The sequence below is a fragment of the Leptonychotes weddellii genome, chromosome 13 (genome assembly GCF_054177405.1).
Source record: "Leptonychotes weddellii isolate Sample4059 chromosome 13, ASM5417740v2, whole genome shotgun sequence".
NCBI lineage: Eukaryota > Metazoa > Chordata > Mammalia > Carnivora > Phocidae > Leptonychotes > Leptonychotes weddellii.
The window spans coordinates 56911044-56936938 of NC_138381.1; the positions used below are offsets into that span (position 1 = coordinate 56911044).

At 52.4% G+C, this 25895-nt stretch overlaps 1 protein-coding gene across 1 annotated transcript in view; it reads right to left on the reverse strand.

Annotated features, from left to right (window-relative positions):
• GNB1L (G protein subunit beta 1 like) overlaps positions 1 to 24097 on the reverse strand; it is a 33870-nt gene extending 9773 nt beyond the window's left edge. The window contains exons 1-3 of the mRNA XM_081801617.1: positions 23914 to 24097; positions 19168 to 19266; positions 12826 to 13041 (exon numbers count right to left, since the gene is read on the reverse strand). Coding sequence (XP_081657743.1) covers positions 12826 to 13041; positions 19168 to 19266; positions 23914 to 23994 — 396 coding nt within the window. The 5' untranslated portion in view covers positions 23995 to 24097. The remainder of the gene's footprint in view (positions 1 to 12825; positions 13042 to 19167; positions 19267 to 23913) is intronic.
• Between the last annotated feature and the right edge of the window lie 1798 nt (positions 24098 to 25895).

Below are 25895 nucleotides of genomic sequence, written 5' to 3' on the forward strand. Positions count from 1 at the left end.
TGCTCATCTTTTGTCATTTGGGGCCTAAGATACAATAGTCAACCTCATACTTGAGAGATTATCTGACAATCCACTAAGTAATGACAAAAACAACGTGACTTCCTTCCCCATCCCTGACACTAGGTGCCATGTTTTCCTAGCATTTGCTCTTGTATTTCTCCATAAAAATATACTCAACAGATTTATAATTAGGTTCCAAAGTTAAATCCAAATCTGTGCTATGTGTAAGAGAGACACTGAAAGAATGATTGGCAAAGATATACCAGGAGAGTGCAGACAAGAGAAACAGGGGTCCAATGTCAGTAATAGGAAACAGTGAATTCAGAGGAAAAAGCATGAAGACAGACTATGTACCATACTTAGCAATAATAAAGGGTACAATTCGCAATGAAGAGCTATGACTGTCTGTTCTAGAGATAAACGGGCGTATCATTCATGAAGCGAGAACAGTAGGACTGTGGCTATGATGGAGTAACTGGTACCAGACCAGTCCTCATGCTATAAACAACCATCAAACTGGACAAAAGATACCAAGCAACCATGTCTGGGCAGGCAGTGGACAACAGGTGGGGAGGGGCAGCTGATGAGGGGAGCCTCCCAAATACTCTGGCAGCAATCTGCCCGGGGAAAGGTCCCAGCCACGAAATCTAGGTGGTGCCTAGAGGCCACATGAAGCTGAGGAGGCAGAGATCAGAGCGTGGGGGCAGCTAGGGCAGCTGCATCTGTGGGGTGAGCCAGCAGCATGGAGGTTAACTGGGGGAGGGCCTGAAGGCTGCGTCTGGGCTCCCCATCAGTCCTTGTGTGAAGGCTGGGCTGTGCATGGTCAGGACACCACACGAGGTTTACCAGAGTGACTATAGCAGGGTTAGATGGAATAGATAGGGGAGATCAACCATGATCTGGGGTCCAGCCAGCCAAAGCACAAACACCACCTGACAACCCAACACCAGGTGAGATGCCACAATGGTCTTGCTTCAGGAATAAGGATCACACCTGTGGGTAGGGCCTACCCTGGACCTACTGCAACAATGCTAGAGACGGAGCTCTACACGGTCTGAAGGAGAGGCAGAGTTCAGAAGATGAGTCTTACCACATTAGAGGAGTCTGGGAAGGACCCTGGGCTCTCCACGTATCTGCCCTGACAGAGCATAAAGCCAAGCCTCCACAAGTTCAAGGTGAACAGCCAGTAACTGAACTAACTGCCTGCAAGAACAAAAGTAAATATTCTTCAGAGCAAAAGATTAGAATTCTGAGTCTCCATCATGTATCACTTACAATGTTGAGCACACAAACAAAAAAATTATTAGACATGCAAAGAAGCAGGAATATAGGATCCACAGTCAACTGGGAAAAAAGCAGTAAACAGAAACTGGCACAGATGTTGAACATATCAGATAAAAACTTTAAAGCAGCTATTTAAGTAAAAAAAAAAAAAAAAAAAAAGAAAGAAAACGCATTCAAATAATTATAAAGAACAACTTCCCTGATGAGTGAACAGACAGGAATTACTAGCAGAAAAATGGAGATTATAAAAAAGAACCAACCCAGAACAGCCAACATATTATGTTAAAGGAGAAGAACAAAGTCTGAGGCCTGATGCTACCTGACTTCAGGACCTACTATAAAACTATAGTGGTCAAGACAGTGTGGTATTGATGAAAGAAGAGACAGATCAAAGAAACAGCATAGAGAGCCCAGAAATAGACCCACATAAAGAGAGTCAACTCATCTTTGACAAAGGAGCAAAGGAAACATACTGAAGGAAAAGATACTCCTTTTATCAAGCAGTGCTGGAAAAATTGGACATCCACGTGCAAAAATATGAATCTAGACAAAGACCTCACACCTCTAATTCACAAAAAATAACTCAAAATGAATCACAGACCTGAATATAAAACACAACACTATAAAAATCATAAAAAGATAACACAAGACAAAAACCTAGATGACTTTGGGCTTGGCAATCACATTTTATTTATTTTTTTTAGTTTTTTTTTAAAGATTTTATTTATTTTTGTGAGAGAGAGAGAGTGTACGTATGAGCAGGGGCAGTGGGAGGGGCAGAGGGAGAAGCAGACTCCCCACTGAGCAGGGAGCCTGATGCAGGACTTGATCCCAGGACCCTGGGATCATGACCTGAGCTGAAGGCAGATGCTTAACTGACTGAGCCACTCAGGCACCCAGCAATGACATTTCAGACACAACACCAAAGGCACGATCCATGAAAGAAAGAATTGATAAGCTAAGCTTCACTAAAATTAAAATTTTCTGCTCTGTGAAAGACACTGGCAAGATAATGAAAAGACAAGCCACAGAACAGAAGAAAATATGTGCAGAACACACATCTGGTAAAGGACTATTAACCAAAATGTACAAAGAACTCTTAAAACTCAACAGTAAGAAAACAAACGACCTAATTAAAAAATGAGCAAAAAACCTTAACACACACTTCACCAAAGAAGATCAACACATGGCACGTAAGCACATGAAAAGTGCTTCTGTCATATGTTATCAGGGAAATGCAAATTAGAACAATACTAAGATAATACTGTATGTCAACTATACTTAAATAATAATAATAAAGAATAAAACAGATACCCACTATACACTTGTTAGAATGGCCAAAGTCCAGAACACTGATAATACCAAATGCTGGCAAGGATGTGGAGCCACAGGAACTCTATTCACTGCTGGCGGGAATGCAATACCCTACAGCCACTTTGGAAGACAGCTTGGTGGTATCTTAACAAAACTAAACATACTCTTTCCATGTGTTCTAGAAATTGCATGCTTTGGTATTTACCCAAAGGAGATGAAAATTTATATCTATACAAAAAACTGTGGGGTGCCTGGATGGCTCAGTCAGTTAAGCATCCAACACTTGCTTTCAGCTCAGGTCATGATCTCAAGCCCTGCGTCAGTCTCTGTGCTGGGTGTGGAACCTGCTTAAGATTCTCTCTTCTCTCTTTCCACCCTCCTCCCAAAATACTGTACATCCGTATTTTTTTTTTTTTTTAAGATTTTATGTATTTATTTGACAGAGACACAGCGAGAGAGGGATCACAAGCAGGGGGAGAGGGAGAGGGAGAAGCAGGCTTCCTGCCGAGCAGGGAGCCCAATGCGGGGCTCAATCCCAGGACCCTGGGACCATGACCGGAGCTGAAGGCAGACGCTTAACGACTGAGCCACCCAGGCACCCCTGTACATCCGTATTTATAGCAGCTTTATTCGTAATTGCCAAAACTTGGAAGCAACCAAGATGTCTTTTAATAGGTGAATGGATAAATAAACTGTGATGCATCCAGACAATGGAATATTATTCAGTGCTAAAAAGAAATGAGCCATCAAACTATAAAAGACACAGAAGAACCTTAAATGCGTATTACTCACTGAAAGAAGCCAATCCAAAAAGGCAACATACTGAATGATTCCAGCCATATGACGTTCTGGAAAAGGCAAAACCAAACCATAGAGACAGCAAAAAAAAAAAAAAAAAATCAGTGGTTGTCAAGGGTCAGTGCTAGAGGAGGAATGACTGAGCAGAGCACAGAGGATTTTTAGGGCAGTGAAAACACTGTGTGTAATATTATAATGGTGGATACATGTCATTATACCTTTGTCCAAACCCACAGAATGCACACCACCAAGAGTGAACTTACTGTGAACTGTAGACTCTGGGTGATAATGTTTCAGTGTAGATCTGCCTGGTGTACCAGTTGTCCCACTCTGGTGGGCTGTCGATAATGGGGGAGACTGTGTATGTATGGGATTAGGGGCAAGGGGCATGTGGGATATGTCTGTACCTTCCTCTCAATTTTGCTATGAACCTAAAACTGTTCTAAAAAAATAGTCTTTTATCTGAAAAAAAAGAAGAGGGGCGCCTGGGTGGCTCAGTCAGTTAAGCATCTCTCTTCAGCTCAGGTCATGATCCTGGAGTCCCAGGATTGAGCCCGCATTGGGCTCCCTGCTCAGTTGGGCAGCCTGCTTCTCCCTCTGTCCCTCACCCTGCTCGTGTTCTCTCTCTCTCTCAAATAAATAAATAAAATCATAAAAAACAAACAAACAAACAAAACACAAAAAAACCACAATAGAAAATGTAGAACTGAGCAGCTCGGTAACTGAAATGAAAAACTGGTAGGATAGGCTTAATGGCAGAATGTAAATCATTTAAAAAAGTCAGCAAACTAGAGGACATATCAATAGACATTATTCAATCTAAAGAACAGAGAGAAGAACATGATTGAAGAAAACGGAACAGAGCCTCAGGGAGTATGGAATGATATCCAACTGTCTAACTTACGGAAGAAGTTCCAGGAGAGTCAGACTACTGAAAACCACAGATGAACAAAACCTTGAAAGCCACCATGGAGTGAGACACATGGTGTGTCTGGGAATAATGATAAGATACGACGAATTCTTATTCGAAACTATGGACACCAGATGACAATGGAACAACACCTTTAAAGCGCATGAAGGAGGGCGCCTGGGTGGCTCAGTTGGTTAAGCGACTGCCTTCGGCTCAGGTCATGATCCTGGAGTCCAGGGATCGAGTCCCGCATCAGGCTCCCTGCTCAGCAGGGAGTCTGCTTCTCCCTCTGACCCTCCCCCTCTCATGTGCTCTCTCTCTCATTCTCTCTCTCAAATAAATAAATAAAATCTTAAAAAAAAAAAAAGATTTAAAGCACATGAAGGAAAACAAAACCATCATCCCTAGAGTCTTTTTAAAAAAGAGGGTGAAATAGACATTGTTCATAAACAGAAGCTAGAGAATCTTTTGCCAAAAGAACTACACTTGAAGAAATGCTAAAGTGTATTCTTCCAGATAAAGGGAAATAAAACCAGACAGAAACTTGGATCTACAGGAAGAGCACCAGAAATGGTAACAGATGGGTAAATATAAACTCTAGTTGAACAACACGCAGGTTAGGGGTGCTGACTCCCCATGCAGTTGAAAATCCATTTATCACTTCTGATTCCCCCAAAACTACCAATAGCCTACTATTGACTGGAAGCCTTACTGATAACATGAACAGTTAACACATATTTTGTATGTTATACGTATTATATACTGTATATTCTTACAATAAGCTAGAGAAAAGAAAATATTAACAAAATCTTAAGGAAGAGAAAACACATTTATAGTACTATTCCTCATGTATTAAAAAAAAAATCTGAGGGTGCCCGGGTGGCTTAGTTGGTTAAGTGTCTGGTTCTCGATTTCAGCTCAGGTCTTGATCTTAGGTTTAATAACTGATAATTTAATGCAAAACCAATAATATTGTAAAGTTTATAAGGTGTGTAGAAGTAAAATGTATAACAGCAGCTAGAGAAAGGGTGGGAGGGTGGTAAATGGAATCCTTCTAGCATGGAGTTATGACACACTTTGGGGGAAACGGTGTGGCTACACTGACTGAGTAGGGCTGGGTACGTTGATGATGTGTACTGTGAGCCTGCAAGTAGCCACTCAGAAGAAAATGACAAGAGCTATATCAAAGAAACCAAGAGAGGAAATAAAACGGAAAACTAAAAAATGAATATTTGATTAACACACAAGAAGGCAGGAAAGGAGTACAAGAGGGTCAAAAACAGAAGTGACAAGTGGGAAACCAATATCAAGATGGCAGACGTAATGCCAGGCACATCAATAATTATATTAAGTGCAAACAGATTAAGCGCTCCAATTAGAAGGCAGAGATTGCCAGAAAGGATTAAAAAGCAAGACTGCCAAAGATGCTTTTTAAATATAAAGAGATGGACATAGGTTGAAAATAAGGGAGACATGCCCCGAAAAGAGGAAACCTGAGAAACTTGGCGCTGCGTATTAGCGTCAGACCAAGCTGACCCCAAGACAAAGGATGTGTTACACCCGAAACTAATGTAACATTCATTGTGTGTCAACTACACTTCAATTTAAAAAAATTAAATTACTACAATAAAAAAAAAAAAAAAGACGTGACAGAAGCTACAGAGGGATATTTCATGATGACCATTCGGCAGGATGTGGTCACCACCTTAAATGCGCATAATGACAGCACTTCAAAATTCATGAAGCAAAACAGACAGAAAGGGGGAAATAGGCACATTCACAACCACTCAAAGATTCAAAGACCTCGCTCAGTAACTGGCAAAAAACTGGATGAAAAGATCGGTAGGGATATGGAAGACGTGAATGCTACCAACCACCTTGACCAAGGTCGTGCTGACGGCACACTCCCCCCAACAACTGCGTAACACACGCGTTCACCAATATGTAATGTAGCATGTGCTGGGCCAAACACAAGCTTCAATAAATATCTAAAGGCTGACATTGTGCAGGTTCCTTCACTGACAGCAGAATTAAGCTAGATTAAAGATACCTACAAAATCAACAAATATTTGGAAATTAAATAATTTACTTCTAAGGAACAACTGGATCAAAGAAGAAATCATCAGGGAAAATAGCAAGTATTTTGAACTGAATAAAAATGAAGACACAGAAATCAAAATTTGTGGCCAGACCCACACAGGCTGGTGATTTGGCTGGGAGCTGGCTCCCCCACAGCCCAGTGGAGGGCCAGGACAAACCCAGAGAAGCACCTAGAACTGTGGGCACCATCAACGTGCAGACTCACACACTTGGAGGCCCCCACTTGATGTTCCCTAACGGGCGGCCTTTTCGGCTTCTGGAAAGAGTGCCTGAGGAGTAAGAATGCCCGGGAAACAGCTACGGTACAAAAGGGCAGTGATGAGATGCAATCCGTGTGCAAAACCAGCTCTGTGAGCGAGATACCTATGTCTGAAGACAAGCTGAAGGCAAAAGATTTTTTTTTAAAAAGCTATAAATAGTAGTATAATCAGAAGAAAGCTGGCATGAACCATATTAATAGTTGGCAAATAGGCTTGTAGACAAAAATCTTTCTCAGGGGTAACGAGAGTCACTAAAGTATAAAGGTTCAATTCCCCAGGAAGATGACCATTCTAAACCTGTATGTTCCTAAGCCAGCTTCAAAATGCAGAGGCAAGAACACACAGGGTGCAGAAGAAGTTGCCAAAATGTGCCTCGGCACCGGGCTCTCCCTGCCCCTTCCCAAGGCGCCCAGTCACACACACGGTGTCGGGACTGCACAGCCCCCACGGCTGCCTGAGCGTGTGCAGGTGGGGCCATGCACCCAGCAACGAGAAGCACTTCCTTCCCACACACATGTGGAATACTTATGTCAACTGGACTGGCCTCCACATTTCAAAGAGCTGATATCATTCAGACCTTATTCTCCGACCACAACAGCATTGAGTTAGAAATTCAAAAATGAAAAAAAAAAAACAAAACTGGGGAGAAAAAAAATCAAGCATTTGGAAACATAAAAACACTCTGATCAGCTAGGCAGTCAGAGAACAAACAAAAACTAGGTCCCCCCCAGAATGAAGATGGTGACATGTCCCAACGTGGGATGCAGCTAGAGGGCTGAAGCCAGGCTGCAGCTGCCGCTGGGGGGGCCGGTCGGCAGAGAACAAGTGGGCTCCGTATCCAGTTCAAGTCAGAGCAGCAGACCAAGCCCACAGAACACGGGAGGAAGGAAGGGAAAGATCAGAGCAGAAATGATGAAACAGAAAAGGATTTTTTTTCTTTTCTTTTTTTCTCCTTTCAAACCATAAGAGACTCTTAATGATAGAAAAAGATTTTTAAAGATCAACAAAGGTAAGATTGATCGGGGATAAAAATGGGACAGTTTTGTAAATACAGCAGAGTCTACACAATCATTTCAAACTACTAAAAAAAGGGTAGTATGGAAATACCTTGAAGGTTTTTATGCCCAGAGACAAATTCTTAGAAAAAGGCAACTTACAAAAAAAAAAAAAAATCAAGAAACCTAAATCAGTCCAAGAAGAAAATCAAGCCTTCCTTGCAGAGGAAACACCTGCCCCAGTGGGAAAGAGCGACCCATGGCCACTCACAAAACAGACCCCTGCCAGCTTATCCAGAGATCAGGAGAGGAGGGGATGCCTGCCTTGATTCTGGGGCTCCGAATACCCCAGCACCATAAACGGAGTGGGGTAACAGGGGAGGTGGTGCAGCTTAGTTTACTGACAGACCGATGGCCCTGAACAACTCTGACTGAGCCCCACCACACGGAAATGGACAAGCTCTGTAACAGGTTATTTTAAGACTATATGGTTGTTTTGATATCATAAAAGCCAAATAATGCAATTCATTAAATTAACTGATTTGAGAATGAAAGCCATGAGTCTGACAGCTCAACGCCTATTCACGATCCAGATTCTTTCCCCACTAGGAGTAGAAGGAGGATCTAATATGATGAGACAGCAAAATATGATGAGACCAAAACCTGGCAGCAAACTCACATGCTGTCCAACCTGTAGCATGCACGGGAGGCTCGCTACAGCCCCTGCCTCCGTGAGGCATGGCCTGGGTTCCTGGCCAGTGCAATCAGCACTTGGGCAGCCCCGCAGTGACCCGCCCAGGCACCTCCACACCCACCCTGCATCTCATGGTCAGGGACCCCCTCCTACTCTTCCAGGGCTCTGGCCAGTGCCTGGCTCTACCAATTGGTGGACCACGATGCTCAGGCCACCAAGTGGCACATGCTGGAGAAGGACTGTGGGAGCCGAGGCCACTGTGCATGTGCTCTCATGTAAGGGTGTGCACCTGCCTGAACCCCTCTCCATTCTCATGGACCAGAAAGGGGGGGCTGGGAATGAGGACTGATGACCTTCACCATCCCTCCTCCTTTTCTCTTCTGTGGACTATGCCCCAAGCCCAGGGGTAGCTAGGGGACCCCTGGGCTCGGAGCCATGGACTCCCTGGAACCCATGTGGGGCCCTGCTTCAGGGTCACCTCCTTCATGTTCCATCTTTATGTGGATTTGTTAACAGGGAGAAAAGGGCTGCTTTCCAGTCTGCTCTCTGCTGATGATCACCGAGAACCCAAGGCAAGTGGAAGAGGAATGTGAATTTCCATAGCGGCCCCTGAACCGTGGTCTTCACACACTGGAAGGTGAGTCCAGGGCACAGAACGCCTTCCACACCAGTGTCGCCACCTGGGAGGGGCTAAGATGCCCAGCGCTGCCCATGGGGGCAGGAGTGACTCTGGTCCTGAAGCAAAGGCACGAAGCGGGCTCCCCTGGCTGGAATGAAGAGAAGCAGCAACAGAAGCTTTGATGGGGACCTAAACCCAAAGAGGCCCGTCCCTGTCCTGGGCTTGTATTCCCGAGGAGGAGGAGGAGGGCCCAACAGTGTCTGTTCATGGTCACGGCGGCCCAGAGCCTTGCTTGTTCTGCTGTGTTCCTGAGGTGCATACTGGGGGTTGAGTTGTGTCCACAATTTGCTTGGTCTCAGGGCCCTGTAGTCTCCTTCCTACCTGTCCCACAGGTCCTGCTACTGACCCTTTAGAGGGTGGAGCCTGGGAGAAAGAGGGCAGCAGACACACAGCGGGACAAGGGGATGCCTGGCCAACCAGCCATGGGCGCAACTCGGGGAAGCGTGGTTGGTCCTATTCCCAGCCCAGGCTGGCTGGGGTGGGGGGCCTCAATATTACTTAAAGGCCTAAAAATACTGCTGGCCGTAAATCAGCCCCTGCTTCAAGGCCATGGGCTCTGCCCAAGTGTGGGAGGAAGGAGCAGGTCTGCACACCACCTGTGTCTGACGACAGCCAAGGCCCAATCCCCTGGAGGCTGGAGGGAAAGCCACCTCTGGAAGGCAAGTGAGTGGCCCAGCATGGCCACGTGCCCCTGAGGCCATGGTGTCCTGAGGAGGGTGGCCACAGGCTCCCGGTCACTGCCATGGCCCCTGGCCGCACCCATCCTGGATAAGGACCCTCTGGGAGGGATCCCTGGCCACTAGTGGCTCTCACAGCACATGACCTCAGGTGCCAGGAATGTGCACGCGGCGCGGTCGCCATCTGGTTCCCATTACCCACGTTCTGCTGCGGGAAACCTCATCTGCGTCTCTGCTCCCAGCGCCCGCCCGGGAGAGATTGATTTGGGCTCATTAGAGACTCCGGCAGCAGGCTGCGAGGTGAGGCACATCTGTGCCCACGTGGCTCGAGGGCCAGGGCGGGCGGCCGCGTCAGCAGGCCAGCACGGTGCAGCGGGGGCCTCCGGGCGAGGATGCCTGTGGATGCCGGTGGGCGCCGGCCCCTGATACTTCCTCCTCAGAGGCCTTGCGTCACAACCTGAAAATCTCCAGGGCCTCTGGGGCCAACTCTGAACCTGACATGCAGCCGTTTTCAGTGGCCGCACTCAGCAGGAGGAGCACTGTCCTCCTGCTTTGATGTGCACTGATGAGTGGGGCCCCGAGCCCAGCATAACACCATCACGTAACCACCACGTCTACTCCGCAATGCCTGGCTCCCCTTCTGCTTTAACTTTCAAGTTCATTAATAATCCTCTGTGCTTTAACTTTTCAGTTCATCAGTAAAAGTAAAAGTTCATCTCTGGACTGGAACATGCCCCATAAATTTAAGTCTTAAGTTCCAGCAGCTGTTTCCTGAACAAGCTGGCAGAGAGCAGGCAGATCTGGGCCAGGTCGGCAGGAGGGGACCCTTCCAGGGTCCTCTCCACAATATTCAAGAGCGCCAGTACCCCTGGGGGTACTGCAGTCCAGGGTGGGGTTCTCAGGGAAGCCACCTGAGTCTTCAGCCTTTTGCAAGGTCAGGCCATATGAAATTCAAGCCATAGCGGGATGGAGCACTGGACCCCACAGTGGGAAGGTGGAGGCCCTGCCTGGTCCCCACCAGGCTCAAGGAGCAGGAAGGAGGGGTGCAAGAGAGAACTCCAAGGCCTACCTGGCTGGGCTCGACACCCAGTGAGGTGCCCTCCTCTGCTGAGGACATGAAGACTGGCTCTGCCCCAGTCTTAAAGATGACAGCCATCATGACGACATTCACTCCCATCCCCACTCAGGTCCACCATTCCAAGGCCTTGGGACCCTTCCGCTGGGACAGAGGCATGAGAAGCTCTGACCCACCACAGCCAGGCCTGGCCTCATTTGGAAGCCTGTCTAACCCCCCCTTCCCCTGGGGCCTCCATGGGCTCTCTAAGACAACAGAAGGACAGAAGAACAGATGGGTAGTTGGCTTTACTGTAGTCAGCCACGTACTGGCACAAGCTGATCTGCTGGGAAGGAGCAATGCTAAGGAAGCATAAATGTGTACCCTATCCCCAAATGTGACCTGTGATCCCCTCTTTCCTTTCTCTTGCTGGGCTCTGGCCGGCTGCTCCCCACCCTCAGGTTCCTGCTTGGGTCCCACCTGGAGAGACACCAGGCAGCCTCACACCAGGACAGTAGGCAGTTCCGCCCTGCTGCTGCTGGCCACTTGCTCTGGTTTTCACCTTTGTTCTCGGACAGGATCCTTCTTTTTAGGATGCCAGTCCCAACTCCAGCTTCAACATGAAAGGGCCCCCTCCCAGGTCTCCCTCTGCCCGAGCTGTGTCCGTCTCTGGGCCTCCATGTCCGTCACAGTTCCCTCCAGCACTCTGCCGCCTGGCTCCTTCTCAGCCTCCATCTTCCCCAGGACTCCTCACCCACCCCATGAGACCCCTGCCCTAGCTGTCCTCGCTCTGTCCCTCTTTCGGGATGACCGGGTGGTGAGGGCCCACCCCTGCATGGCACCCAGGACGTGTGATGCCTGCTAGGCACCGCAGCATGCCCTGATTTTCCCTGGGGGCCCGCCTCTCCCCTCTCCAACCCATGTGCCTCAGGGGCTTGGTGGTGCCTGTCCAGGGCTTCTTCCTCTGGCTGTGAGGGTCCAGGCTGGGCAAGTGTGGGGTGAGGCAGGCTTGCCAGGCTAGTAGGCAAGGCTTTACCACCTGGCGAGAGGAGATGCCTTCTCCACCACAGCTCCTGCAGAGAAGGGCAGTACTGCCCTCCAGCACTCCAGGTGAGGCCAGGCGCCAAGCCTCTGCTGCTTCTGCTGCCAGTCTCCCTGAGGGCCACACATTTCCCAACCGGGGCCCTGTTCCCCGACCAGACCCAGGTTTACAGCACTGCCCTCCCATGCAGCTTCCACTCGCTAGTCAAGTGGCCAAGTCTCAGCCTTCCAAGGCTTCCTGGCTAATGGGGACTCTTCGGCCACCCCAAGACACCAGAGTGCACCCAGGCCACCCTCTGGGGGCCAAGAGGCATCACACGTCTCATCCCTTGTGACCTGCAGCCCCCCAGGGACCTGCCCTAGTGTGAGGCCTGGACAGGAGGCTCCTCCCGCAACTTTACCCCCCAAGTCCAAAACAGGGCTGAGGGTGCAGGCTGGGCCACCACATGCTGAGCACCAGCCACAGGCCCAGACCTGGCCCCCAAGCGCTCCACGAGCCATGTGGGAAGGAGAGTCCACTGAGACCTCATGGGAAGGTTTCTAGCAACACCCCACTCCAGCCAGAGGCCTCACACCCCTTCTTCACTGTGGTGGGCAGAGAGGAACCACTTTCCTGGGGTTGGCCTGCAGACTGCCCTGGGGGCGTGCCTCTGTGGATTTCTCCACACTGGGTTGGTTTTTGTTGATTAATCAGTTCCTTACTGACCGAATTCCTCTGAGTTTTTGCAAATGGACTTGCCTACTCCCGGACTCTACATGCCTTTTCTCTAGATGGACAAGACGTGACTGCTGTTAACCCGAGGTCTGAGAGAAACCCAAACCATGTGAACGGTTCACAAACGCCCACGCCCCCTTCTTCCTGCACCGGCCCCGCGGACAGGCTGGCCTGCACCCCGCCTCGCAGTGATTAATTAGCCAGGGATCTGCAACAACTCCTCTTCATGCCTAAATATTGTTTCAGCCTATCAGACTGTTAGTGCAAAGCAGGATAAATGACACCTCGGGTCTGGCGCACTGACCTGCAGGGCCTGCTGCTCATCCAGGCTCCAGACAGCCAGCGCCTTCTCCGCGGAGCCCGAGACGCCCCTGGCCTTCTGGGAGTCAAAGTCAAAGCCCATGACGGGCTCCGTGTGGCAGGCGACGCGGCTGCACACCTTCCGCTCAGAGACGTCCCACAGGGCCACCGATCCGTCCTCATAGCCAGCCAGGAGGAGTGGGCGGGGACTGGAGTCGGCCTGCGGGGACAGCACAGCAGTCAGCACCCGAAGGCTCCTGGTAGGTTTTGGGGAGAGAAGGGGCTCCAGAGAGGGGCGGCCTCTCCCGCTGGGGTGGGAGTGGGGGTGGCCCAGCCAGGGAGCTATTCCCCGTGCTTCCCGCATGGCAGTTAACAGTTCAGAGGCTCTGCGTGCCCCCCGAAAGCGGACGCCAGTGGCACCGGGCTGGCACGGGCCAGTGTTGGGGGCGCTCCGAGGACTGAGACTGGAGGCCACGGAGCCCGAGGTCGCCCTGTGCAGCCCCCCGCCTCACACTGCCATGCCGCTGCTCACCAGCCCGGCCGGGCGCTGCTGCTTCTTCCTGCCTCCTTTCTGCAGGCTGAGACTTGCGGCCACCCCTTCGTGAGGCCGGTCACCTGTCTAGAACTGCCAGCCAAAGGAAATCGCGAGCTCCATCTCCATGAAAAATGAACTTTCTGTGCTTTGTCAACGTCGCCGCGGAAGCCCCCCACCCCCCCAGGCCTGGTGAGTCGCCAGGGCGCTGACTGGTGTGAGCCGAGCTCTGCCGGCCCTGAGTTATTGTGATAAATGAGGATGCGGGTCAGAGGGCTCCGCACCCGGGACAGACGCCTCGTTTATCTAGCCTCGGCAACCACTCCAGGGGAGCACAGCGGGATTCCGTGTCACCCCAGCACTGAGAGTGGCAGCCCCATGCTTGGTGCCCAGGCTCCAAGACAAGGACCCAGGTTGCTTCTGGGGCAAAGCACACGCCAGCAGATGCCTTTTGCTCTTCACTCGCCTCTGAATTTCCTGCTGAGCTGCCTGGGGTTGGCGTCACTCAAGTGTCAGAAATAACTGAGCACATCCCCTCCCCAGTGAATTTTCCAAGAGCCAGGAGCTCAGCTGAGCCTCGGGGAACTCTGGGCCTGGCCCCCAGCCTCTGGATGGTCAATGGTAAGAATGGATCCTGGCGGCGGGGGGTGGGGAGGGGGAGGCTGGTCATCGAGGCTGCCTCTTGGGTCACCGGCAACTCCCAGAACAGTCCCCTGCTGGCGGCAAGGCTGGCACTGAGCAGGGTGCCTGGGCCTCACTGGTCGTGGGCTGACAGGGACTGACAGCATCATGGAGGTCCTCCTCGCCCACCTGCTGGAGCTCCTGTTATGAGCTGTGTGGGTGCTTCCATCTGCCCAGAGGGGCTCCAGGTCCACATGCTGTACACATCACACAGAGTGCATCTCCACAATATTCAAGAGCGCCCAGAAAGAACCTTTGCTCAGCTAAGCAAGGTGACGGGGTTTAGCCAGAAAGCAGCAGGTCATGTATCTAATAAGTGGATACTACATCCTCCACACATGGAAGCAGGGCTCTCTCTGTGCATCAGAAGGGGAAACAGAGGCTTTAGGGTGTGGTGTCACCGGGGCCCTGGTTAGTGAAGGGAGCCAGGGGGAGCCTGATGCAGACCAGCTCTTTGATCAGAAGGAGATGGTGGGCCAGATGATGGGGAGGACACAGTCACCAAGACCTACCCACAGCCCAGGGAATCCTCCCAGGCCAGAGCTAGCCTGGAAGACGCCTCCTGCACATCCTCGGAAACGGCTTCTACACCTTTTCTTTTTTTTTTTTTTAATTTATTTATTTGACAGAGAGAGAGATAGTGAGAGCAGGAACACAAGCAGGGTAGGGGGAGAGGGAGAAGCAGGCTTCCTGCCGAGCAGGGAGCCCGATGTGGGACTCCATCCCAGGACCCTGGGATCATGACCTGAGCCGAAGGCAGACGCTTAACGACTGAGCCACCCAGGTGCCCCTTCTACACCTTTTCTGATGGTAATAGATGTTCATACAAAGAAAGGCTCCTTAGCTTCACTTAGCCTCTGGCAGCCTGTGCCCCTCCCTGGGGCCTCTTGCAGGCTGACTGCCCCCACCCCCCCACTTCCGTGGGCCCGACTGGGCAAGCAGTCAGGATATGGGCCCTGTGACCATGAACCCTGTGTGTGCACAGCTCCTGCTGATGCCTGCCATGGAGGGGCCAAGGCTGCGAGCAGCTGAGCGTGGCCACTGCCTCCGTCTGCTCTCCTGTGCGAAGCCATCACTGTTGGTATGCTTTCTCTGTAGTTTTGTAATGGGGAAGAGCTCCATTTTGGTATCTTTCAAGTCACCCAATTGGAAACTATTTGTGCGGTATAAAATTATTTATATGGCTTTTCTCCAGACACGTACAGACTGCTTTAAGAAGTGGTCAGGCCCTCTGCTCGGGTACCTCCTCTCAGGCAGCTGTGCCTCTCCAGAAGGGGCCTCCCCCTTGAGCAGCCGTATCTGGACTCTGCTGGGAGGGTGAGAGCCAGGTGAGAACAGCCCAATGCTCTGTCTGTCGGCTGACCAGGCCAACCCCCTAGGCCAGACCTGCTGGGCCCCACCTTAGAGGTCAGCTCTGAGGAACTCACCTGGGGCCCACTTGGGTCTCTTCCCTTCAGGGCAGTGATCTGTCTTGTCACCTGCTTGCCATCCACCCTGCCTCTGCCTAGCCTCTCCCCGACCCCCTGCCCCCAGGGCCCTGCTCCTCTCCCATCCCCTGGGCACATTCCTCCCACATCTGGGGCTCCTCCCAGTGCCAAAACATTGGTTTTGGTCTGTCTCTGTAGCCCAAGTCTGCATCATGCCTGTGGTCTCTGGGTTCTGAGCATCTCGGCTCGTTCAGGGGCTGCATGCTACTCACCCACCTATCAAAGTGCCACAGGGTGGCCAGATCAGGAGCCAGACTGACCTGCAGGGGCCCACCTCACTGTTGCCAAGGGTGACCAAGTGCTGAGCTGCAGTCCTGATGGTTGCTGCTCCCCATCTGTGCTGCAGGGCCCCTGTGGCCCCCAGTAACATGCGGCACAGACAGAACAGTGGTCTTATGGCCTCAGGCCTTTGGTAACAGGCTGATCTCCATGGGGTGAGGACCTGAAGTTGCCACAAGGACTCGCTTTGTGTCTTCTCCTGTCTCTGGGCATGCTGACTGGGAGGGACCCCAGCAGGCAGGTCCCGCCTACAGCACCTCCTGGGACCAGTCCTTTGGGAGGAGCTCCGAGCTCACTAGAGGGGACCCTAGGCCTAGGATCTGAAAGCCCGTTCTCAGGGCTGCTGTGATCGATATTCCTGATCTTTTATGTGATAATCATCCTAACAATGCAAGTCAGCCACTTTGAAGAGCAAAACAAGAATATGGGGTGCTTGGGTGGCTCAGTCTGCCTGCCTTCAGCTCAGGTCTTCATCCTTGAGTCCTGAGGTCCATCCCCTTGGTGTGGCGCTCAGCGGGGAGTCTACTTTCTCCTCTCCTCCCTCTGCCCCTCCCCACCACTTGTGTGCGCACGCTCTGTTTTTTTAAAAATCTAAAAAAAAGGGACGCCTGGGTGGCTCAGTCAGTTAAGCGTCTGCCTTTGGCTCAAGTCATGATCCCAGGGTCCTGGGATCGAGTCCCACATCGGGCTCCTTGCTCAGCAAGGAGCCTGCTTCTCCCTCTGCCTGCCTCTGTCTCTCTCTCTCTCTGATAAATAAATAAAATCTTAAAAAAATATATATTTAAAAAAATAAATACATAAATACATAAAAAAGAATATGGGGCGCCTGGGTGGCTCAGGCAGTTAAGCATCTGCCTTTGGCTCAAGTCATGATCCCAGAGTCCCGGGATTGAGCCCCACATCGTCAGGCTCCCTGCTCAGCATGGACTCTGCTTCTCCTTCTCCCTCTGCCCCTCCCCCTGTTCATGTTCTCTCCCTCTCTCTCCCTCTCTCAAATAAATAAAATCTTTTTTTTTTAAACCAAGCTTTTTTTTTTTTAAGATTTTATTTATTTATTTATTTGAGAGAGAGAGAGAGAGAGAAAAACAGCATGAGAGGAGAGAGGGTCAGAGGGAGAAGCAGGCTCCCCGCTGACCCAGGAGCCCGACGTGGGACTTGATCCCAGGACGCTGGGACCATGACCCGAGCCGAAGGCAGTCGCTTACCCAACTGAGCCACCCAGGTGCCCTAAATAAAATCTTCTAAAAAAAGATGAAAAAAGAATACATCTGAATGTTTCAGTGAGAAATACCACGTCAGGCCCCTCTGCCACACTCAAATTAATAAACTACAACCTGGACCTTCAGGTTTGGAGAGAAAAAAAGGACATTTCAAATTAATGTTGACTCGTTTTTAACAGAAGGCTTTGCGTTGGATCTGTATCAACTAACAAAAACTTGATTTGTCCTTCTGTCAACTATATTAATTACCTTAACAAGTTTGTACATCCAGTTTCTACACATTTTTCTGCTGGAATTTTTTTTTTTTTTTAAGATTTTATTTATTTATTTGACAGAGAGAGACACAGCGACAGAGGGAACACAAGCAGAGGGAGTGGGGGAGGGAGAAGCAGGCTTCCCGCTGAGCAAGGAGCCCGATGCGGGGCTCGATCCCAGGACCCCGGGATCATGACCTGAGCCGAAGGCAGACGCTTAACGACTGAGCCACCCAGGCACCCCTCTGCTGGAATTTTTACATGATTACGCAACGACAGTGTTTCCAGGGAGCAGAGTGGGAGCGGATGCAGCCGGGATGCCCTGCCCGGGAGTGTGAGCGCCACGCCTCAGCCCCAGGCGTCCCAGCCTCAGGCTGTTCCCCCCCACAGACCTGCAGGTGCCAGGAGCACTGTCATTCAGGCGGCTCTCTTAGAGCCCCCGCCCACTCAGCTCCCCGTGGGCAGCAGCAGGACGCCACACAATCAGCTTATAAGAGATTTCCAACTGGAAACAAATTCCAATTGGAATGTTCTCAGTTAAGAAATTGCATAGGGGGAAACCAATGGCAAGAAGGCCCAGGTCCCTGGAGGGACAAAAAGTGTGGGGCAAGGTCTCTGGGGGTGCCTGGCCCTGTGGGTCCTGTTGGCCCCATAGACATCTCTAAAGCGCCCAAGCCCATCTTGTAAAGAGTTCAAACAAGCAGTGTGGCAAGAGGCAGGATCACCTCCTCCCGATCTCAGGCAGGCTCAGTGTAGCTGCCAGAAGGTGCTGGTGAACTGAACAGTGCTGGGAAAACGGCCTATAAGCAGCGCTCCCCAGGGCAGGCACTGGTCAATGACCTGTCCACCACGGTCTCCGCCATGGCTAAGATGCTGCCTACGGTTCTTTCCAAGTGAACACACCAGACCATTTGCTTTGTTGCCCTAAACACTAGCAGCCCTGAGAAGCAGAAGCGTATGCTTTGAGCCAGTGCTGTTCCCTGTGGCCGGGAGGAGGCTGTGCCTTGAGGAGGGATGGGGCTTCTAGTAGAGGCAAGTGGGTGGGCCCAGGAGGATCCCTCCCAAGGCCTCACACTTGGCCTTGGAGCCGAAACCCATCCTGCCAGGACTCAGGTGTGTGGCCCACTCCCTGGTCCCAGGCTTCAGCTGCCAGCCCCAGGAGATGTCTTCTGACCCTCTCTAATCAGAAAGAATAGACAAGAAAGAAGGAAATGGCTATGAATCAGAAATGCCAGGGGCGCCTGGGTGGCTCAGTCGTTAAGCATCTGCCTTCGGCTCAGGTCATGATCCCAGAGTCCTGGGATCAAGCCCTCCATCGGGCTCCCTGCTCTGTGGAAGGTCTGCTTCTCCCTCTTCCACTCCCCCTGCTTGTGTTCCCTCTCTCGCTGTGTCTCTCTCTGTCAAATAAATAAGTAAAATCTTTTAAAAAAAAAGAAAGAAAGAAAGAAAGAAACGCCAAGTGTGGCCGTAGGGAAAGTCAGCATGTTAAGCCCACTCCTGCCTCTGAGGCAAAGAAGTAACAGAAAGTAATCCCAAGCAAAGTTGGCTTGCAGGGTGTCAGCATTTCCCTCCTAGCCCTATGCAGGGCCGCACACCGATGTGCAGAGAGGGAGCAGAGTTCGCAGCCCTCCGCTGACCCAGCTGTCCCTCCTCACTGCACGGGCAGGGGGGCGCCATGCAGGTGACAGCATAAGCCAGGCCTGCCCCAGGCAGTTTGTAGGACAGCAGTGGGAGCCGGCGGGGACACCGAGGCTGCGGAAGGCAGCGTGCACATGGACTCCCAGGGGGCTAATTGTCCTTTGATTTGACGAAAAATCAAATCCTGAATGGGGCATGATTCACAGCCCAGAAGGCGTGGCCGGCAGGGCGTGGTTGGCGTGCGCTGGGCCTTACCTGCCACAGCTCCAGGCACATGGGCATGCCCGGCTTGGCATCTGCCTCCGGCTTCAGGGTGCACACTGACGTCTTGGATGGCATCTCCAGAATCTGAACCTGACAGTAAGAAAACAAGTTTATTTGGGCCGGCGCCAAGTCGAGCCTGTGCTATACAAACAAGAGACTTTTAAGGTGATTAGCCAAGGCTGCTGCGAGTTTCTGTCTGCTCCCCGGAGGAACCTGGGAGCTGAGCCTCCTAATTAGGCCGCACAGGCTCGTGGGCTCAGGCGCTGCTGGGCGTTGTGAAACTCACATGTCATTACTGAGTGACCGGCATGTCCCTCTAACCAGCATCACCACCTGGCTGGCAGCCGCCTCTGGCCCCTCCTGATTTTACCTCTTCACTGAGCAGGAGGTTGGCTTGGCACAGACTCAGTTTGTCCATCCTCCTGATCTCTGCCTCCTCTTTCCTGATGTGGGCTTTCATGTGAACAACTCTGAACTATCTCAGGTGCATCAAATGGTTTACAGAAGTGCATGGGGGGTGGGGGGTGGGGCCTGCGAGGCTCCATCAATTAAGCGTCTGCCTTCGGCTCAGGTCATGATCCCAGGGTCCTGGGATGGAGCCCCGCGTCGGGCTCCTTGTCCAGCAGAGAGCCTGCTTCTCCCTCTCCCTCTGCCTGTGCTCTCTGACAAACAAATAAATAATCTTTAAAAAAAAAAAAAAAAAGAATTGCACAGGGAACCCCTGGGGACCACCAGCAAGCCTAGGAAATGAACATGGTATGCACCCAAGCGGAACTCTGTTTGGGGCCTGACTGGTCCCAGCACCCCACAGTGTTTTGTGTCACCTGAATGCAGGTGCAGGCCCTCCTGCGCCCGGGCTGGAAGATGTGCCTTTCTGGTCCACACAGCCAGGTCACACTCAGGCCTGTCTACCCGAGCGGGGCCCAGCTCTGCCCCACGCCATCTGCAGGGGACAGCTGCAGCCACAAGGAGCAGGCTCGGGCACCAGAGCACTGCAGACCAGAAACTGGGCCCCCAGCCATCTGTATCCCTACTGCCTCATCTCCCTCATCCACTGAGCAGGGACAAGGGCGCCCCCTCCTGTGGTGCTTGGAGGTGGAGGGGATTCCATGTGAAGCAGCTCTACCGCTCCATGAGGGGGAGGCTCAGCAAGCCCTTGGCGCCCTTGGATACGGGCGAGAGGGGCTGTTCTGATCATGTCACACAATGTGCAGCCATGTGGAGCCACACATCATCCCTGGCCAACAAGAGGACATGTTCCGGTTTGCAGAGGAAGTCTGAGGTGCAGAGGGGATAGGTGCTGTCTGCCGCCCAGTGAACTGAAGGCATGTGCGTCTGAGCTGGGCTGCTCTTAACTACCCCACGTGGGAGAACCGGCCCAAGGCCTGAGATTAAGTCCTGGGTGGGAGTCCCAGATCTGCTACCTGCACTCTGGGTCCGTCTGAGGGCACATGGCAGGTAGGGTAGAAAGCCAGTGTCACGGCCTGGTCCTCTCAGCTGCGGGCCTGCGTGGGGGCGGCACCCCCACAGGCTGAGACTGTGAGGCCCTTCTGGACAGGGCTCTCACCAGAGGCCCACAAAGTATTGTAGGGGAGGGGCTCACTGCAAAGTACGTACACATCCCCACAAACAAGCACGCACGTATGTAAGCATATGCAGACAGGCCCCCCGACCGTCTGCTGGGCCTGCAGGATCAGTGTCCATGCCAGCCACTGCAGCCCCCACTGCCCACAACGGAGACAGAAAAGACCCTCAGTGACGTGAGCGGTTATTACTGTCATGAAATAAGAGGCTCCTAGAAGAAGGAGCCCCTGGAACAGCAAAAATGCTCAAGGAGAAGCTCTAGCGAAATAAAAAGAAATGCAAGAAAAGTCATGTGACAACCAAGACACAGTGGTACCTAAGAATGGCCCAGAAGTAAGGGGAAAATCCAGGAGAAGGGGAGGGGGCTTTCGGAGCCCTTGTGTCCTTGGCACAGTGGCTCAGTTTCAGGCTTATTGCTTGAGAATCGGCTGTAGACACTATGGGAAGCCTGTGAGCCCCAGCCAGGACACGCTCACCCCAGACGCCAGACGCCCCACAGAACAGAAAAAGAAATGCTCCTCTCTTAAGATTCTCTCAGAGCAGTTACGCATCTGCCTCTGGCTCAGGTCATGATCCCAGGGTCCTGAGATCGAGTCCTACATCGGGCTCAGCGGGGAGCCTGCTTCTCCCTCTGCCTCTGCTCCCCTTGCTTGTGCTCTCTTTCTGTCAAATGAATAAATAAAATCTTTAAAAAAAAATTTTAAAAACAGGGGCGCCTGGGTGGCTCAGTCGATTAGGCGTCTGCCTTCGGCTCGGGTCATGATCTCGGGGTCCTGGGATGGAGCCCCGCATCGGGCTCCCTGCTCAGCGGGGTGTCTGCTTCTCCCTCCGCCTCTGCCTCTGCCTACGACTTGTGCTCTCTCTCTCTCTCAAATAAATAAATAAAATCTTTTTAAAAAATTAAATTCAAAAATAAAAATAAAGATTCTCTCTCCTGCCCCTCCCCCTGCTAAAAAATTCAAAAAAAATTTTTTAATATAAAAATTTAAGATATAAAAAAAAAGATGTTGACTGGGTGGTTGGGGGGCTGGGGGGAGAAGCCACCCTGACTGCTTGCATGCACTGGTAGGGGGAGGGATACCAGAAGAAACAGACATCACTGGACACAGTGTGCACAGGCCCACACCCTGGATGGCCTGGCACAAGGGCGCACGGGTACAGTGAGGAATGGCCTCTCCCAATCTGTGGGCCCAGGAAGATCCCTCTGGTGGTGTGAGTGAGGAGGAGGGTGAAGGCAAGGGGATCAGGTAGGGGTGAGTCACCTTGCAAGGCAGCTCGGGAAGGAGAGGGGGAAAACCAGGACAGCCTGAAGCCTGAGCAAGACACTGTGGGAGGAAGTGTGAGTGGTGGCACCCACAGCCACATCCTGGGTGCAGGAGAGCGGGGAACCCAGGGCCTGAGGACCAGGGCAAGCCCAGGGGCCGCTGTGGGTCCGAGGAAGAGCTCTGGGCTCTGGCAAGGCCCTGGATGCCTGTGCTCGGAGCCTCCTACAGACACCAGTGTGCTTTCCATCTGGCATTCAATTGCAACCTCTGTTTCCAGAAGGCAAAATGTTTGGTTTGGGCAAGTGTGGCCACCCAGATGGCCAAGCGGGGTGGGAGCATGTCCTCCCCGGGCATTGTCTGGGCACAGGCCAGCGATGCTTTTCCAAGCAGATTCAGTCCAGGCAGATTCCAGGTGGGAACATGGAAAACCACCATTTTCCCAGGATATCCCAGGTCCTCGGACTGGCTGCTCCTGAAAAACACAGATGGCGCCTGCACTGGTGGATAGGGAGCCAGCAAGGCAGTTCGGAACACCTCGAGCAGCACATGGGGGTGTCCGGGGCCAGGCCCCGGGGGAGCCAGGAAGGCCTGGAGTGGCCGAGAAGGGGAGGGCCGCACACGGCACCCCCACGTCCGTAGGAAGGGCCAGGCTCCGTGGCGGGCAGCGCAGGGGCAAGGCTTGGCGCTGCCTGGCCCCGGCTGTCCGGGAGGAAGCACACCCCTCTCTTTTCACATTAATAAAACTTCTAACAGGTTTTTGGCAAATTGGCAAGAAAAGCGTATGTAGCTCCTAATTGGTGATTTAAACGCAATCATGAACAAATAAATGCCTGTTCCTCTCTCATTATTTATGAACTGAATCTGCTTTAAGACAAACGAGTCTTCTTGGGTAGGGGCCAAACCTCGCTGTGCACATGGGGCCCCGTGTCCTTGCCCAGCGCCGCCTGCTGCACAGCCTCTTGGGGCCAGCAGGGAACACGGGGAGCCGTGGGCGTGGGTGGCAGACAGGAGGCTCGCTCTCCCTGCATGTGTGTGCCCCCAGCCCTCCCTGCCCCACGCTCAGAGCCCCTGCCCACCGCCCCCCAACTCGGCCCAGACCCTGAGCAGCTACGCTCCCGCACTCACCGGGCCTGTCCAATCGCTGCTCCTGGGTTTCTTCTTCAATTTCCCTTCAGCTCCCCAAGCGCTGGCCCCTCCTGCCACACTGTCACCCTCTACCTTACCCTCCACCCTTGCTTCCCACCACCGGTTCCCATGTCCTGGGCACCACTTCCCTTGGTGGACTCTGCCTCTTCTGCCTCTGGGGGTGTGGACACGCTGTCCAGCCTGACCAGATCCCCGTCACCAACCACTGCTGGCCACTCTGGCCTGAGCTCCATCTGACGATCACCTCCGAGGCTCCATCACGCCCACCTGCCCCCTCTTTTCTGCGCTTACTACCCCAGTGGCAGCCTTTAGCCCCAGCATCCCAGGTCTGACTGAGGCCTCTCATGCCAGAACCCAGTTCAGCTCCCCAAAAGGCTGCCCCTGCTGCCCAGACTTCCACAAGGCCTTGATTTCTCTCCCACCACCTCCTGCTGGCCTGCCCGGGACTTCCCTCCATGCATGCCTCCTCCTAAGTCCTCAGAGGACCTCTCCAGGCAATCTCTCCCCCTGCACTCCTCATGCCATGCAGTACTGGGTGCTGGGGCCTTCCTTCCTGACTCTCGCCACCAGGCACCCCACAGGTGGCCAGACCAAGGCCCCTGGAGTTGCAATCCGGCACTCTGTGGGGCTCCTGTGGTGGGCACAGCGTTCCTGTAACAGGTGCTTAGGATGAGCATGCCCATCTAGGGGAACCAAGTGCAAGCAGCTCGTGGAACCAGGCACCACGCGGGCTGGCACTCACCTCGTCATTACCTCTCCCTGGCATGGCCAGCATCCAGCGCTCCTGACCCCCGGCTAGGACGGAGCTCCTGCAGAAGCCCATGCTCTCCAGGGGCACAGAGTCCACGATGGCATTTCTGCCCTCTGCCAGGTCCCATAGGCACAGCTTCAGGTCCCGGCCCTGACTGCCAAACCAAGAGGAGACAGGCCGTGAGCCTCCCAGGTGAGCAGACTGGGTGTCCCACCTGGACAAATGCTGGCGTGCCGGCTGGGCCAGCCTGACACCGAAGGAAGGCAGGGGACACCGTCCAGAGAGGGACCCAGATGGTATTGCTTACCTGGCTGGCACACCTCAGCCAAGGAAGGGCTTTGCATCCAAGATGCCTGATGCCTGACACATTCATGGGCTATCCCAAGGTGGCAACGTCAACCAGGTTCCAGGGAGCTTTGCGACACACGCCCCATGACCAGCCTCCTGTGCTCCTCCTGCCACTCCCCATGCTGCCAAAGTGTGAGCTCACCCTCCTCCTTCCCTCTGTGATTTAACTGTGACAGCCCAGCAATCCCACCCTCACACATTTTCCCAAGTGAATTTAAAACCTATATTCACACAAAAGCCCGTACACAAATGTTTACAGCAGCTCTGTTCCTAGCCCAAACCAAACTGGACGCGACTCTTCAGCAGCAAGCTGGGGAACCAGCCGTTGTGCATCTGCACCACAGAATTCCACTCAGCAGTAGAGAGGGACAAACTGGGACGCATGCTACAACCCGCAGGAATATCAGATGCGTTCTGCTAAGCGAGGGAAGCCAGAGCCAAAAGGCCACCAATGGCATGATTCCCCTGGTGGGACATTCCGGGGGCGGCATGATGGCACAGGGAGGACTGGGGTCGCCGCCTACAGGAGGCAGCACAGAGGCTCTGCAGGGTGCTGACTGCCCTGTGTGGCCCTGGGGCAGCCTTGACGTGATGGTGGACATCATCAAGCCCACAGAACCACCGCACAAAGAGCAAACTTTAGTGTGTATACTTTAAGAAAACAATCAGGGTGTCAGGCTCCCAAGATGTACTGCAGACTGTGACAAATGTCTGGCACACCGCACCCAAAGGGAGGGCAGATAGGAGCTGACCTGCGGCATTGTGAAAAAGTGTGTTCACTCGATACTGCCAAGTTAAAAGCAAAATACCTTTAAGAGACATCAGACCCCAGGTGGTCAGTCTGTACCCTAACCCTCAAACGGCTCGGCCTTGGCACACAGAGATGCTGCCCACCTGACCACTAGGCCTTCCCAGCCACTGGCAGGGGACTCCCAAGCCCACCAGCTCCTCCATTTACGAGATGCTATCCTACAGGAAGAATGGACGTTTCCCTCTCCTTCTGTTCTCTCTGTTTCCATCAGTTTGGACTTAACGTGTTCCTCTATTACTCAGTGGGTTGTCATCTACACTTCATATTATTTATTTTTGTGCTCAAACCATCCCAGATTGGCCAACGGGACCCCCTTCGAGCTGGCTCGGAGTCCTTCTGACACATGTCCATCAGCAAGAAAGTCCAAACCCGGAATCATTTCTCCAAGGAATCCTTGTTCCTTCCAGTGCAGAGAGATATTTGCAAACCAAGATCTGGGTGCTGGTGTGCTCACTCTTGTAAGGTGCTGCTGCCGCCAGGCCCTCTCGCCAGAGCCAGGAAATACACACACACAGTCACATACACAAACGCACCTCTCTCACACACACACACATGTAAACACACCTCACATACACACACAGCTCACTCACACGCAAACAAACCTCAGACACAGTCACACACACAAACGCACCTCTCTCTCACACACACACACGCAAACACACCTCACACACACACACAGCTCACTCACACGCAAACACACCTCACACACCCAAACGCACCTCTCTCTCACACACACACGCAAACACACCTCACATACACACACAGCTCACTCACACGCAAACACACCTCACACACCCAAACACACCTCTCTCAC